The 14,025-nt window shown below is 45.9% G+C and overlaps 1 protein-coding gene across 11 annotated transcripts in view; it reads left to right on the plus strand.

Annotated features, from left to right (window-relative positions):
• The window catches only part of LOC100737821, a 331,448-nt gene that overhangs the window by 184,405 nt on the left and 133,018 nt on the right, over positions 1 to 14,025 (plus strand). For all 11 annotated transcript variants that reach the window (XM_021083217.1, XM_021083218.1, XM_021083219.1 and 8 more), the window contains one exon: positions 8,010 to 8,389. In XM_021083217.1, coding sequence (XP_020938876.1) covers positions 8,010 to 8,389 — 380 coding nt within the window. The remainder of the gene's footprint in view (positions 1 to 8,009; positions 8,390 to 14,025) is intronic.

Raw genomic sequence — 14,025 nt, forward strand, 5'->3', positions numbered from 1 at the left:
CCTTTCAGGAGCTTAGAAGTTTGCCAGTAAATTCATTTTTCCATGTAGTCATTTCCCTGGGGGTTGGAACAGTCTTCTTCCTTAACTACTTCAAAAGCTAGACCTAAAATGATACCCAGAGAGAAAGTGGAACAAGACCACAGGTAGAGCCATGCCAAGTGATTGGCAACCTGGGGTAGAAATCAAGCTGGAGAGCGTGGTGTTACAGTGAGGAGCCCGAGGTTTCATCAGTAGCCTCAATGCCTGGCAGGTGGTGGAGGCCCCTGGCTCTGCTCGAGGTGCTGTTACTGTCAAAGACTGACTTGTGTGAGAGGCGGGGCCGGCCAGCCAGGAGGGCCCAGGTACTGCTCCTTTGAGCCCCTCCTTGTGTATCTCTGGAGCCACACGCTTTCCTCCCACTGCTGCCACCCAGCCCTACGCCCATCATCTCAGTCGCCTCCTCACCGGTACCTTTGCATCCACTCATATCTTCACAGTCCATTCCCTAGAGGGCTAACCTTGTAGTGCAGACATGATCATGACTCTCCCTCCTCTTTAAACTTCCACTGCAGCTTCTCATTCTGTTAGACTAAAGTCTGATTTGTACAGGATCAGGCCCAGCCTTTCTATCCTGCCTCATCCACTACCCTCTCCTCTCCTGTCCTGTGGTCCAGCCACCGGGCCTTCCTGGCCTCCTCCCTTGGGTTCTTCGGAAACTCTACACTCTCACCTGCCTCCATCTGGTCCAGGCTCCTTGGTTACAGCATCTCTCACACACACATCCATCTCGCGCAGAGCACCTCCCCTCAGAGTGTGTTGACGTCCGTACCGTTGTCTCTCTTTGGTTAAGAATAAGCTCTGCCAGGGAGGAGAGCCTATGACTGCTGTATCGCCAGCACCGAACCCAGTGATGTGGTGAAGTCAGAAAACTTAGGATGAAGTCTAGATGGATTTAACCATTTTCTGAGAAAGAAGAGCTCTGCAGGCATGTAGGGTTGCATCATTGCCACAGTGGGATCAAGCAACTTCCATTGTACCTCTTGAGTAAATTCCTGTTGTTATGACAACGCAGTAATCATTAAATTCCATAATAAATTTCTGCGCAAATTGCATCAGCTCAGACTTACTCTGACTGATTGCTGAACCCATCCTCTCACCTCTTTAAAGCATCCCTCGGTTCTTCCTTCAAGTTCCTAAAGTGTAACAGTCACCATGCCTCATCCACCCTGTCCTTTTCCTCCAGCTTTGTTCACCTGATTCTCACATCCACTGCTTTTGAAGCCACTCAGAGGAGCAGCACAGTGACCTTTCAGTAGCAGTCCCCCTGTGAGATCACCTTGTCCACACTCTGCTTGGCTCCCCAGGGACCTGACACAAGGGGTCTTCCCCAAATAAAGGAAACGTTTGGCCCAAAGACAATGCAAGCTTCCACCCCTAGAGACCAAAGCTGCTTAAAAAGCTTACACAACCGACAAACCAAAATAACAACAGAAATCTTTAAGTTGCAGAAATCAGCCAGAACATATGAGATATCTATTTCCCTGTATGTCACAAAAATCCACTCAGGGCTGTGTTACCATCTTCATTTTAGAGATGAGGAAAACTGAGGCTCTGGGATGTCACGTGACTCACTGAAGTCATTCAACAGCCGTGCCATGATGCAAATCCAGGTCTAATGACTTCAGCCCTTAACCACATTTTATATTGCAGGGCAAGGTCAACAGAAATAGCTGACATGGGAATTGGCATACAGTTAATTCCAGTTAGTCCTTGGAAACCAAAAGCATTCTGTAAATGCAGTATCCAAAAAGGCTTGGCTGAAGATAAATTAAGTATATAAAGGCACAGAGTATATTCCTAAGTGTTAATTTCATCACATTAATCTTTTAGCTTTATGCACACTCACATTTAGGGCATTTTCTCCCTAGGTCTGTATTTCTAAGTGTTTATATATTTCTCCTTTGTAACGGCATAACCTACTACCACCACCCAGGCAGGGGCCTCCTTGTGCTGTTTCCCTTCAGCTGCTCACGTGATGCTCCTTGAGGACTCAGCCTAGTCACGGGGCCACGCTGCCCGGCTTGTGCTTATTCTTTGTTTCGGGGAGTGTGGGGATGGACGTTCTGCCGGAATCCCGCCAGGGAGCTGACCGCAAGCCATGGCCCATCCTATACTCCATATACCCAGTGGCAAACATAGCCTCCCCTTCTAAAAGGTGTATTTGTGCCATATGCCCACTGGCCTCCTGCCGTCTGACAGGCCCTTCTCTCCAGACTCAGGAGGTGACAGGACTGTGTCCTCGCACAGACCCAGAGGCACTGGGTCTCTCCTGTGTCTACACCTCCTGCCTGGGGAGGCACCGAGGCAGGGCCTCAGCACTGGGGTCAGGCAGACCCTGTAGACCTGAGGAAGGAGGCAGGAGCTTGGGGGAGGGGGAATAAGATAAGAAGGAACCAAGCTGTTGGAATTGGGTGCAGAGTCAGTGTGAGGTCATGAACAATACTGGTCTGATTCTGAGCCATGACTGCCCCATAGTCTCCAAACCTGGGCTGGGGCTGAGTCTGGGGATGAGAAGGTTAGTGGAAAGGGCTGGAGTGACCGGCAGTGTTGACAGAGCCTGCCCTTTCTGGCTGTGTGCAGGCGAGCAACTTGCTTCACCTCTCTGGGCTGTTTCCTTATCCAAGGGGGTAGCCCCAGAGGAACACCTCCTATGCTAGGTGTGGGCATCCCAATCACCTGGGGCCTTGTTAGATCAGGACGCCCGGGCCCTCCGTGTACACTGATTCAGGAGGTCGTAAGGATGCTGGGGATCTGGACGTTTCGCAGGTTCCACAGGAGATTCTGATCCACAACCGTGTTGGAGAGTCCCAGTACTAGGGGAGCCCCAAGGGGGTCTCCCAACTCAGTCAACCCTTCATTCTAAAGTTTACTCACCATGTGTGAGAAAGCATAGAAAGTGGGCCTTTGCCTCACTCAGTTATTCGGCAGCATCCGAATCAGACACTCGATCAGTCTCTTGCTGCATCCTAAGAAATCATCAACTGAGAGCTTATTCAAAGCCCCTTGTTTTGTGTGTTAGGCTGGAACTCTGGGCTCAAGTTCACTCCCTTCTATGTTCTCTCCTGGACCAGCCCTCCCTCTCCCATTGTTTACCATCTCTCCCAGGGGTCACAAACCGGGAGGCCAGAAAGACAAATCCAGGCAGGCCACACATGAGTTTTATTTAGTCTGCCCAGTGTTAAGAAAACAAAATTCAACTAAGTAAATGTGAAGATCTAATTGGCTTTATTCAGCCGTCTAGTTAAATAGAAGGGTGCTCTGAGGAGATGTACAAAATGGAAGGTTTTTACAGGCAGGAGGAGGGAGGGTCAAGAAGGTATCAGCAAAAGAGAAGGAAGGATTGTTTCAGTCTAAGCCACCTTCTTTGAGGGGAAGGGCAAGGCAGGGATCTTTATCACATAGATAACCTCGCTCCTGTAGAGGGACTTTTCTGACTGTTTCAAAGGTGACATCTCTAGGAGGGGTTGAAAGTGCAGTTAAGTCTTGGTTTGCTGTCTGAAGGCACAAATGACTCCATTTGAGGTGTGGTATTTCTTGTTTGTTTGTTTGTTTGTTTTCTTTTTTGGCCACCCCGAAGCATATGGAGTTCCCGGGCCAGGGATCAGATCTGAGCTGCAAGTGTGACCTAAGCTGCAGCTGCAGCAACGCCAGATCTTTAATCCACTGTGCCTAGGTGGGGATCAAACCTGTGTCCCAGTACTCCCAAGATGCTGCCAATCCTATTGTGCCACAGTGGGAACTCTTGGTATTTCTTTTTAAAGACAGTATTTTTTCAGTCTGAATTTACATGGGGTCATTTACTTTCCAGCTCACCATGGGGCTGCCACAGGGAGGGTGTTACACCAGCCAGTCTCCACCCCTCATACTCCCTGCCTAGTTCCCAGATGTTAGATCTGAGCTCAATTCCAATCTCCAAACCTCTTTCTGAGCATCAGACCCGTAGATCCAGTTGCCTCTTAGATAGATAATCCCGTTTGTGTACTTGATGGATGGCCTCACCTGCAGCTCAGAGCGAAATACATGTCAGTTGGGGGTGTTATTACCCCTACTGCTCCCCTCTTCCTAGTGTCTTGCAGGCATCCCAGCTCAACCTGTTCAAAGTGGAACTTATCACGTTCCTGTCTTTACCCCGAGGCTCTTCTCACGTTTCCTCTTTCCACAAATGATGTCATCATGAAGTCACCCAGCCTGGGAGTGATCTTGGGCCCTTTTGTCTCCTTCATTCTGATTTATCATCAGACCTTATCCAAAATCTCCTGATTCCATCTAGTTTTCTCTATCTCTGCTGTCACCATGGTCTTTGCCAGAACTACATAGTTGCCCGTTATTCTGCAGACGTGATTGTTTACATCTAACCTGTTGTTCAGTTCGAAGCCACGGTTTTACTAAATAAACTTGGTCTTACCTCTCCTGGCCCACAGCCTATGCAGTGCCTCCCCAGTGCCCCCAGTTTAAAATCCAAATTCCTTACCAAGACCCTCCCCAGCCTGGCCCCGGCCTCCTTACCAGACTCCTCTGGCAGTCTGTGTTCCAGCCATGGGGGGCTTGTGTGATCTCCGAAATGTGCCCTACTGACTCTGGCCTCTGGGCCATCACATATGCTGTTCTTCCCTCTGGAAGGCCCTTTCTCCTAATGTCATACATTTTTCCCTTAGCTCAGCCGTCACATCCTCAGAAAGTCTTCCTTATACCAAGGCTGGAGTCAGGCGCCCCGCTTCGAAGCTCCCAGAGCCCCTGCACTTTCCCTGCCTAGCATCCATCACCCTACATCATGATCGAATCCCCTCTAGACCAAGGCTACGAGAAGGGAGAGCCTGTCACCAGCTGGTAGTTCATGGCCCTCCCTTCCATGCCCAGCAGTGCACAGTGAGGGTTTGCTGGGGAAAGGAACAAAGGGACAGAAGAAGAAAAAAGCGTAAGGGGAGCCAAGCAGGAACACAACCAGCACCTTCTTCTTGCCAAAGGGAGGACAAGAGCAGACACACATTCCACCCTGCTGCTGCCCTGAAACTGAGAACTGCAGAGGAGAGGATTCTCTTATCCAGTGTTGTAGCTTCAGTATCTAAGAAAGGGCAGGTGTGGAATGAATGAATGAACATCCTGACCTAGACTATAACCACTGGTATAGCCAGCAGAGAACTACTGGTTTTGTCACAAGCCTCGAGCAACAACTTGACTTATTAGAGAGTGTATGTATATATAAATGCAGATAAAAATTAAAACCTCAGGAGTTCCCGTCGTGGCGCAGTGGTTAACGAATCCGACTAGGAACCATGAGGTTGCGGGTTCGGTCCCTGCCCTTGCTCAGTGGGTTAAGGATCTGGCGTTGCCGTGAGCTGTGGTGTAGGTTGCAGACACGGCTCGGATCCTGCGTTGCTGTGGCTCTGGCGTAGGCCGGTGGCTACAGCTCTGATTCAACCCCTAGCCTGGGAACCTCCATATGCCGCGGGAGCGGCCCAAGAAATAGCAACAACAACAACAGCAAAAAAGACAAAAAGACAAAAAAAAAAAATTAAAACCTCAAAAAAAGTAAAAAAAAAAAAAGAAAAGAAGAAGAAAAAATTCTCACTGAGTAACCCTATTGTTGCCACCAACCAAATCAGAAGGGTTATGAACTTACAAACAGGAGGCCTCTTGTCCCAACGTGATGAAGCTATCACTCAACACTGAAAGAGAATGCAATTCATTCACTGGACTGAGATTTTGGCTTCACCATCTAGAAAGGCAGAAGGGAGGAGAAAATGTGAATTTGGAGAGCCTGAAGTTTCGGCCTGGCCCACCGCTTCCTGCACACATGCCTTTGAGAAATTTGTTCAGCTCCCCCTGCTTTGCTTTCTTTCCTATAAAATGAGCAAAGTGAGACCTGCCTTGCAGGGTGGTTGTAAAGACTGAATTCAAAATGTAAAACACCCAGCACAGCCCTGGTGACCAGGTGCTCATCGATGACATCATTTAAAAGGACTCCAGCATTTTAATTATTTAAAGCTATCCTGGCTGCGCTCAGAGTTACAGGGAGTTCAGGAAACACTGGACTCCCAGTGGGAAGAGGCACCATGCCTTTCCTGTCGGTGCTTTAAAAGAATGAGGAGAAGGTGGCAGCAAAGAAGCAGAGGAGATGAAAACGAGGGAATGTGGCCCTCACTGGATCTTGGAGCCACACTGACGAGCAGGCTTTCCTTTTCCTGCTCCCTTGTCCTTCTCTCGGGTCCAGGAGGAAGGCTTCTCCGGGACGGCAGCCAGAAGCAGTATCCCAACGGCCAGAAGAGAGAGCCTTGCTTTGCCAGCCTGCAGTCTCTCCAGTGCTGTTTTAAAACATGACATCTATATTCAGATATTTAAAAAAATAACACTTCTTTTTAATTTCAAAGGCAAATCATGTTCATTCTGGGAAATTCATGCAAACAAAAGAAGAAAAAAAAGTATCCAAAATTCCATTGCTAGATAACTACCGAAACCATTTGGGAGTCTGTCCTTTCAAAGTTTTTTTTTTTTAGGCGATAAGTACATAAACCAGTATGTTCGTATAACAACACATGAGATCGAACGGTACATAACTGTTCTGTAATGTGATCTTTTTCACTGAACAGCTTTCCATGTCAGTTAATGAACCTATCTAATGTCACTATGGGTGATATCAGTGGGTGTTCAGGGTAGCTGGCCACAGGCACCCACAGTGCCCCCCTCCCCCGGGTGGAGACTTGTAGCTTGTTTCCATGAACAGGAATTCAGGGAACTGCTTTGTCGTCAAACCTTTATACAAACCACAATTGTTCCCTCACAGTAAATTTTCACATTCAATCTTAATTTTCTCAAAAAAAAAGAAGACGACAGTAAGGCAACGTGATTAAAATATTTAAATCATAAGTAGGCCTCTTTAGAGAGGAGGAGTGAGGCTATAACGCACCCTTAGGCTTATTTCCTATTCTGTTCAACCTCCACTTTTATCTCAAGCCCAGCCTTATTTCTAGTCACCAAATCTGATAGCAAAATTCAACCCGTTCTTAAAGAAATTAAAATCTAGTAGCAAAAATAAGAGACAAAATAACTCTCCCAGGAGTTCCTGTTGTAGCTCAGTGGGTTACAAACCTGACTAGTATCCATGAGAATGCAGGTTTGATCCTTGGCTTCACTCAGTAGGTTAAAGATCCCACATTGCCACAAGCTGCAAACTGTCGTGTGGGTCACAGATGCCACTCGGATCTGCTGTGGCTGTGGCTGTGGTGTAGGCCAGCAGTTGCAGCTCCTATTTGACTCCCAAGTGTGGCCCTAAAAACAAAAACAAACAACCAAAAAAACCTCTCTCATTTACACAGAAGTACCTGAATTTTCACCATGAGAGGTAAGGACAGGGTAGACACAATAATATTAATAATAGTTTTTTAGTGAGAACTTACCGTATCTGTGAACCATTTGTTTGTTTGTTTATTTGTTTTTGTCTTTTAGGACCACACCTGCGGCATACGGAGGTTCCCAGGCTAGGGGTCCAGTCAGAGCTGTAGCTGCCTGCCTACCCCACAGCCACAGCAATGCTAGATCCGACCCACATCTGCGACCTACACCGACGCAGCTCACGGCAACGCCAGATCCTTAACCCACTGAGCAAGGCCAGGGATTGAACCCTCAACTTCTTGGTTCCTAGTCGAATTTGTTTCCGCTGAGCCATGACAGGAACTCCCACTGTGAACTGTTAATATGTTAAATGCTATACTGCATTAGATGACACTTGCCATTTAATTCTCAGCCTAGGAGGTAGGTACTGGGGTTGTGAACATTACATTATTGTGAAAATTGGGGTACAGAGAAGCTAAGTAACTTGCCCAAGGTCACCCAGCTAGTGGATGGGGGAGCTGCAATGTGATTTCAGGCCATTGGAAGCTGAGTCCCACACCTGGGGACTGAACCACATTGTCATTGGGCTGGGGGAGAGCATCCTGGGGACCCTGACTAAGCACGGTGATGTAACTTTCCAGGTACTGTGGCCTGAAAACGGGCTTGCGCACGTCCCCCACGGTGGGCTTCATGGTGACCAATCAGTGCACCTTCCACACACCGGTGGGCTTTCCGCAGATCCCGGTGGCTGCGCTCGCCGTGGACAAAGTGGGTCGCTCCAGCGTGCATTACCGCCTGGCTCTGTTTCCCCCCAAGCCCGCCGGAGACCTGCCTGCTGTTGAGCACCGGGACTTCAGTGATGGCTTTTTCTTCGGCCACCCCAGGCTGGCACAGTTCGCCGCTTTGGCCTGTACCACTGGATCCGCAGTCCACGTCTTTGTGAATCCAGCCACCGGCAAGCCCACTGGCCTTCCTGAGGACTTCCGCCCCGGCCTCCTGCGCCTGGTGACCCAGCTCCCGAGTGAGTGCCTGCGCCCCGAGTCACCCCTGCCTGAAAATAAAGTTTAGAGTATTCGCTAAACAATCTCTTTTCTAAAAAATCGAAATATATTGATTGATTGATGATATTGTGCTAGTTTCAGGTGTACAGCAAAGTGATTCAGTTATATATATATATTATTTTCAGATTATTTTCCATTATAGGTCATTACAAGATATTGGCTATAATTCCCTGTGCTCTACAGTAAACCCTGTTACTTATCTATTTTACCTATAGTAGTATGTATCTGTTAATCCTATAATCCTATTTTATCCCTGCCCCATCCCTTTCTCCTTTGGTTACGAAAAGTTTGTTTTCTATGTCTGTGAGTCTGTTTCTATTTTGTAAACAGATTCATTTGTATTATTACTATTATTTTATTTATGTATTTATTTTTAGGGCAGCACCCGAGGCATATGGAAGTTCCCAGGCAGGGGGTCAGATTGGAACTACAGCCACTGGCTTATGCCACAGCCACAGCCACAGCAATGCAGGATCCGAGCCACATCCATGACCTACACCACAGCTCACAGCAATGCTGGATTCTTAACCCACTGGGCCAGGCCAGGGGTCGAACCCGAGTCCTCCTGGATACTAGCCAGGCTTGTTTCCACTGAGCCATAACTGGAACTCCTGTTTTATTTTTTAGATTCTATATATAAGTGATATCATATAATATGATATTATAATGTCATATAATAGTTCCCTTTCTCTGTCTAACTTACTTCACTGATATTCTCTAAGTTCATCCATGTTGCTGCAAATGGCAATATTTCTTTCTCTAAATGATTGCTCTTTATTACTTAGCATGTGTTCTATACCCTTTAAGAGAGTCACCCAGCTCCACTGATGAAGCATCAGGCCTGGGGCAAAGTGCTTCACATTCAGGGTCTTGTGGAGACTCAACAACCACCTAGGCAGGCTGGTGCTGCTCTTACCTCCTTTTACAGAGAAGGGAAAGGAGGTTTGCCGAATGGAAGTAGTTGGCCTATAGTCATTCAGCTAGTGGGTGGATCTAACTCTAAAGTCACCTGGAGGTGCTCTCTATGGGGTTCTTTCTTTACCTCCAGTATCTTAGCAGCTCAGCCACAACACATTCTCTGGTTTATCACCAATCCGCTATGAGTCATTAAAAATCCTCAGCTTCTTATAGTTAATAACCACATGAACTTTTTTTTTAAAGATGTGAATTTCAAAAAAAAAACCCCACTTTTCTTTCATGTATTTAAAACAAAAAAACACACCTTTGACAATTTTCTGATAAATGAAAACCTCTATCAGTCACTAATGCCATGCATTGAAATCTAAAAGTAACCACAGATAAATAAAATCTTTGATGCTGAAATATGTAAAGGACCCTACTTTGGTGTAATAATAAAAATGGTTACCCAGCAACATGGATGGAACTAGAGAGTCCCATACTCAGTGAAGTAAGCCAGAAAGAGAAAGGCAAATACCATATGATATCACTTATTTGTGGCATATAAAATGTGGCATAGATGATCCTATCTGCAAACCAGAAACAGATCACGGCCAAGGAGGGCAGACTTGTGGATGCCAGAGAGGAGGGGGAGGAAGTAGGATGAGACAGGCAGTTCAGGGTTTTTGGATGCAAACTCTTAGAATTGGAATGGATGGGCAGTGGGGCCCTACTGTACAGCACAGGGACTGTATGTGATTGGGTCACTTTGCTGTACAACAGAAGTTGAAGAAACATTGTAAATCAGTTGTCCTTTAATTTAAAAAAAAAGTGGTTGCCATTTCCTGAGCACTGATCACACACAGTGCTTTACGGTTGTTACCTTAATTCATCCTTATTTCTCTTCTATAAGGTAGGAATTGTTGCCATTTTTCAGTTGAGAATGTTGAGTCTTTAAAGAGAACTGGAGTCGGGGAAGGTGCTTGAGTCTCACTCTGCCTCAATCCAGAGAAAGGGAAAAGCACAGGCTTAATCCCTCTGGACCTCAGTTTCCTCCTCGGAAGATATAACCTTTTCCAGTTGGGTCCCTGAGTGTTTTTTGAATGTACAGAGACTATGATCTGCTCTTGAATTGAGTTCCAAATCCCTGCCACATACCCCTAACTTTGGAATAGCCTCACCAGATACAAACATTAAAAACTATTCCTTTGTTATTTAATCCATTCAGTTTCACCCAGTAATAGATCAATTTTCAGGTTTAAAACACATCACACAAGAATTCTAAATCTCCGGCAAGACCATTAACCAGCAGCCTGGTGCTGGTAGACATTGATCTTCCTGACCTCTGACATTTGACCTTCTCGGGAAGGTCATCGGGAAAAAGTCCTTTTTTGTGCCTCACGTTTCAGTCCTTGGAGTTGTTGCATGTGCATTACTCACCTCATCTTTGCAACTACCCTGAGAGCTGGGTATTATCATTGTCGTTATTGTCCCTTGTATGGTCAGAACAGGCTTTTTGGGAGAAAGCTGACCTGCTGAGATCACAGGATGCCTGGGTGGCAGAGCTCGACCTCCAATCCAGCCAGGCTTTTTGACCTGTCTTTCCATGCTGCCAGCTCTGCATCTCATCCCAGTGATCTTAAGTTTTCAAATTACACCCCGTGTTGCTGTCAATTTTAAAAATTGGAGTAATTCTAACTGTGGTTTCACTAAGGGGCTCTTTAATTGGAGGCAACATAGTGAAGTAAGAGGATGGGGTCCTCTGCTATAGAAATGGGGATTTGTATCCCGGATCTGCCATTTCTGTACAGGGAAACCACATGTTCCAGTGTGACCAGGACAGTTCTGATTGTCCCAGCGTTATGGCAGGCTCACCCAGAACTCTTGTGAGCCCAAGTGGGAGTAAGAAGGGGAAATGATCAATGGGTCACTCGACCACTTTTCCTCCTACCACAGGACTCCATGTACGCGTGTGGATACCTCAGCCTGCATGTTCAAACAGAGTCCCCCAGCTGGCCCTTGGGTCCTTTGGGCCTAGGCGTGTGCACATCTGGCTTTGTCTGCCCTTTGCAAGAGGCACTTGTGGGGTGCACACACAGGCTCTGAAAGAGGCTTGAGGTTACCTGGGCAGGGAATTCTGAGGTGCTACAGGAACTTGGAGCATGGTCCAGAAGCAGAGGCTTTAAGTGGGCAAAACCCTTTGGCCCATGGACTCCTCAACCCGGGAGGAGGAGGAAGATCCTAGCCAGAGGAGGAACAGAGAGGGTCTGTAAATCCCAAAGTGGTCGGTGCAGCTCGCTCAGGATTTAGGGAGGTACTGATTAAAACTGCTCCCTTTCATTGGCAATGGTATCCTGGTTTGGTCAATCCATCATGTGAGTTGTAACTTATATAACGTATGTAACTTTGGGCATTATTTCCCTCTAGAATTCCCTTATCTTTAAAACAGAAAAAATAGAAAGTAGTTACCGCTGGTTACCAGGAGTGCCACTCACCAGGGTTTTCAACACCTCTACCCCTCACCCCAAGCCACAGTAGGATTGTACTTCCTGTTCCCTTGAAGCTAGATGAGCCCACGTGATTTGCTTTGACCAGTGAAAGTGAGCAAGGACGACACGGGTCACTTTCAGGAGTGACCACATCTGCTTGCCAATGCTTGACGCCCCCAGTGGCCACGGGTGGATGTGCAGATGCCCCGCTGGACCCCACACCACAGCGGCTGTGGACAGTCGCCTAGAACCGTGGCAGATTTTGATAAAGCAAACATTAAACCTCTGTTGCTTTAAACCATTGAGATGGGAGGGTTGTTTGTTATCGCAGCTTAACCCAGCTTATCCTCGTTTTAACGAGTATCAACCCCAGAAGGCTGTTGTGAGGGTTAAATGGTTAGTGTAGGTAAGTCCTTGGCATAGCGCCTGGTAGAGCTATTAGTAAGTGCTTGTCGCTCCCACTGCACAAATATCGCCGAGGCAGGGAAATAACCAAGCCTTACATTCATTTTCCTCAGTGTGCTCTGTGGGGAATTGGACCCTGTTTTCTATTTTATATGAAAAAAAATTACAAAGGTACTTCAAACACATGGGATGATGGGATGCCTTCTACCTAGGGTGTGTTTCCCCAGCCCTGGACCTTGGAACTGACCAGAATTGAGAGTGCAGATGGATTCTTGGAAATACTTCCAAGTGCATGTAAATCTCATGAGTTTAAGTGCCGATGACACAGTCTTTCCACTGTTCAGATTTTTAATGCTCCATCGTGAGCCAAAGTGGTGGATGTTACGGCACTCATGGTTTTTAGTGGGAAATTCTAGCACTATAAATTTGTTTGAAGACTACAGAGAGCCAAGTCTTAGTTGCATGTACTTGGAGGAAGCTGGATTTTACTATAAAAGTGGCAAAATAAATCTAGGAAGACTTAAACAAAAAAATCCAGTCAGCCATTCACCACTTCACTCCACAAGATGTTTTTGCTGAGCTGCTAACAAGTAGCTGCATAGCTATTGTTTGCTGGGCACTTCTGAGCAGATATGACTACAGCATTTGCTAACAAGGAACAAGTACAGTAATCCAAGCAGGTGAAGAAAACCTTCGGGTGTGCAGATTTTCCAACTACATCTTTGTTACACTCGAATTCATTCAAAAATCTACAGTAAGAGACATGCGGTACAAAATATGTGTTCATGTTTTGCTTGGACAGATTTTGGCTCCGAGCAATTAATGCTTTCAGTCACATTAAGCATATAAATAATGCTTTGTGACATTACAGTATTTCCCATTACAGATCAATTTTGTAGCATTCGTTCATAATCAGACTTGAAATGTTACCTAGAAACAAAATATGTTTTCCTTGAAACAGTCAGACCCCATTAGAAGTCTCAGGCTTTACAAATCACCATGTTAACAGTTATGTCCCCTAGCTAAGGTTTTCTTTCCTTAAATAGTGTTAAATTCAGCCCCAGAAGCACTAGTCTCTTTGAGGGTTCTCTTCTTATGTGCACTAACTTGAAAGGAAAAACTTAGTGCTCAAAATATATTTAATATCTTATTATGTGTAACTTAATAAACCAACCAGTATTCCCTTTTGGGGGAAAAATCATGTTAGCACCTTTTAGAAGTATTAAGTTTATACACTATATTCTCATTTTTTAAAAGACAGATTCTCATTGCTTGGGAAAAAAAAAAAAGCATCAGCCTATTTCTAGGTAAGAGGAGTTATTCTCATTTCCTGATCACGTAATCATATGTTGTGGGTGAGCAAAGAAATAAAAGGACCATATATTAGGAACAGTAAAATTTGGAAGTAAGGAACACCTGGAGTTGAGTTCTGGCCCTGCAAATGAATCACTCTGGAATCTTGGGCAAAGTACTTTTCATTCATCTAATGTTAATTATTTAAAAAAAAATTTTTTTAGCGAATCACCCCCACCCCCACCTAGGAGTATTCTCTTTGATTAAAGCTAACAACCTCTCATTCATTCAGCAAATAATTACAGAGTACTTATTGCAGACTAGGCTCTATTGTCCTAGGTCCTGGGAAACAGCAGTGCATCAGACAAACCAAGCTGTTGTTGTCATAAAGAGTTTAGAGCTTATATTCTAACTCAGGGAAGATGGACAATATACCAACAAGATAATGTCAAATGGTACACTCGGGTGAATGGTGGCCCCCAAAAGATATGTCTACTTTCCAACCCTGGAAC

The sequence above is a fragment of the Sus scrofa genome, chromosome 2, assembly GCF_000003025.6.
Source record: "Sus scrofa isolate TJ Tabasco breed Duroc chromosome 2, Sscrofa11.1, whole genome shotgun sequence".
Taxonomy (NCBI): domain Eukaryota; kingdom Metazoa; phylum Chordata; class Mammalia; order Artiodactyla; family Suidae; genus Sus; species Sus scrofa.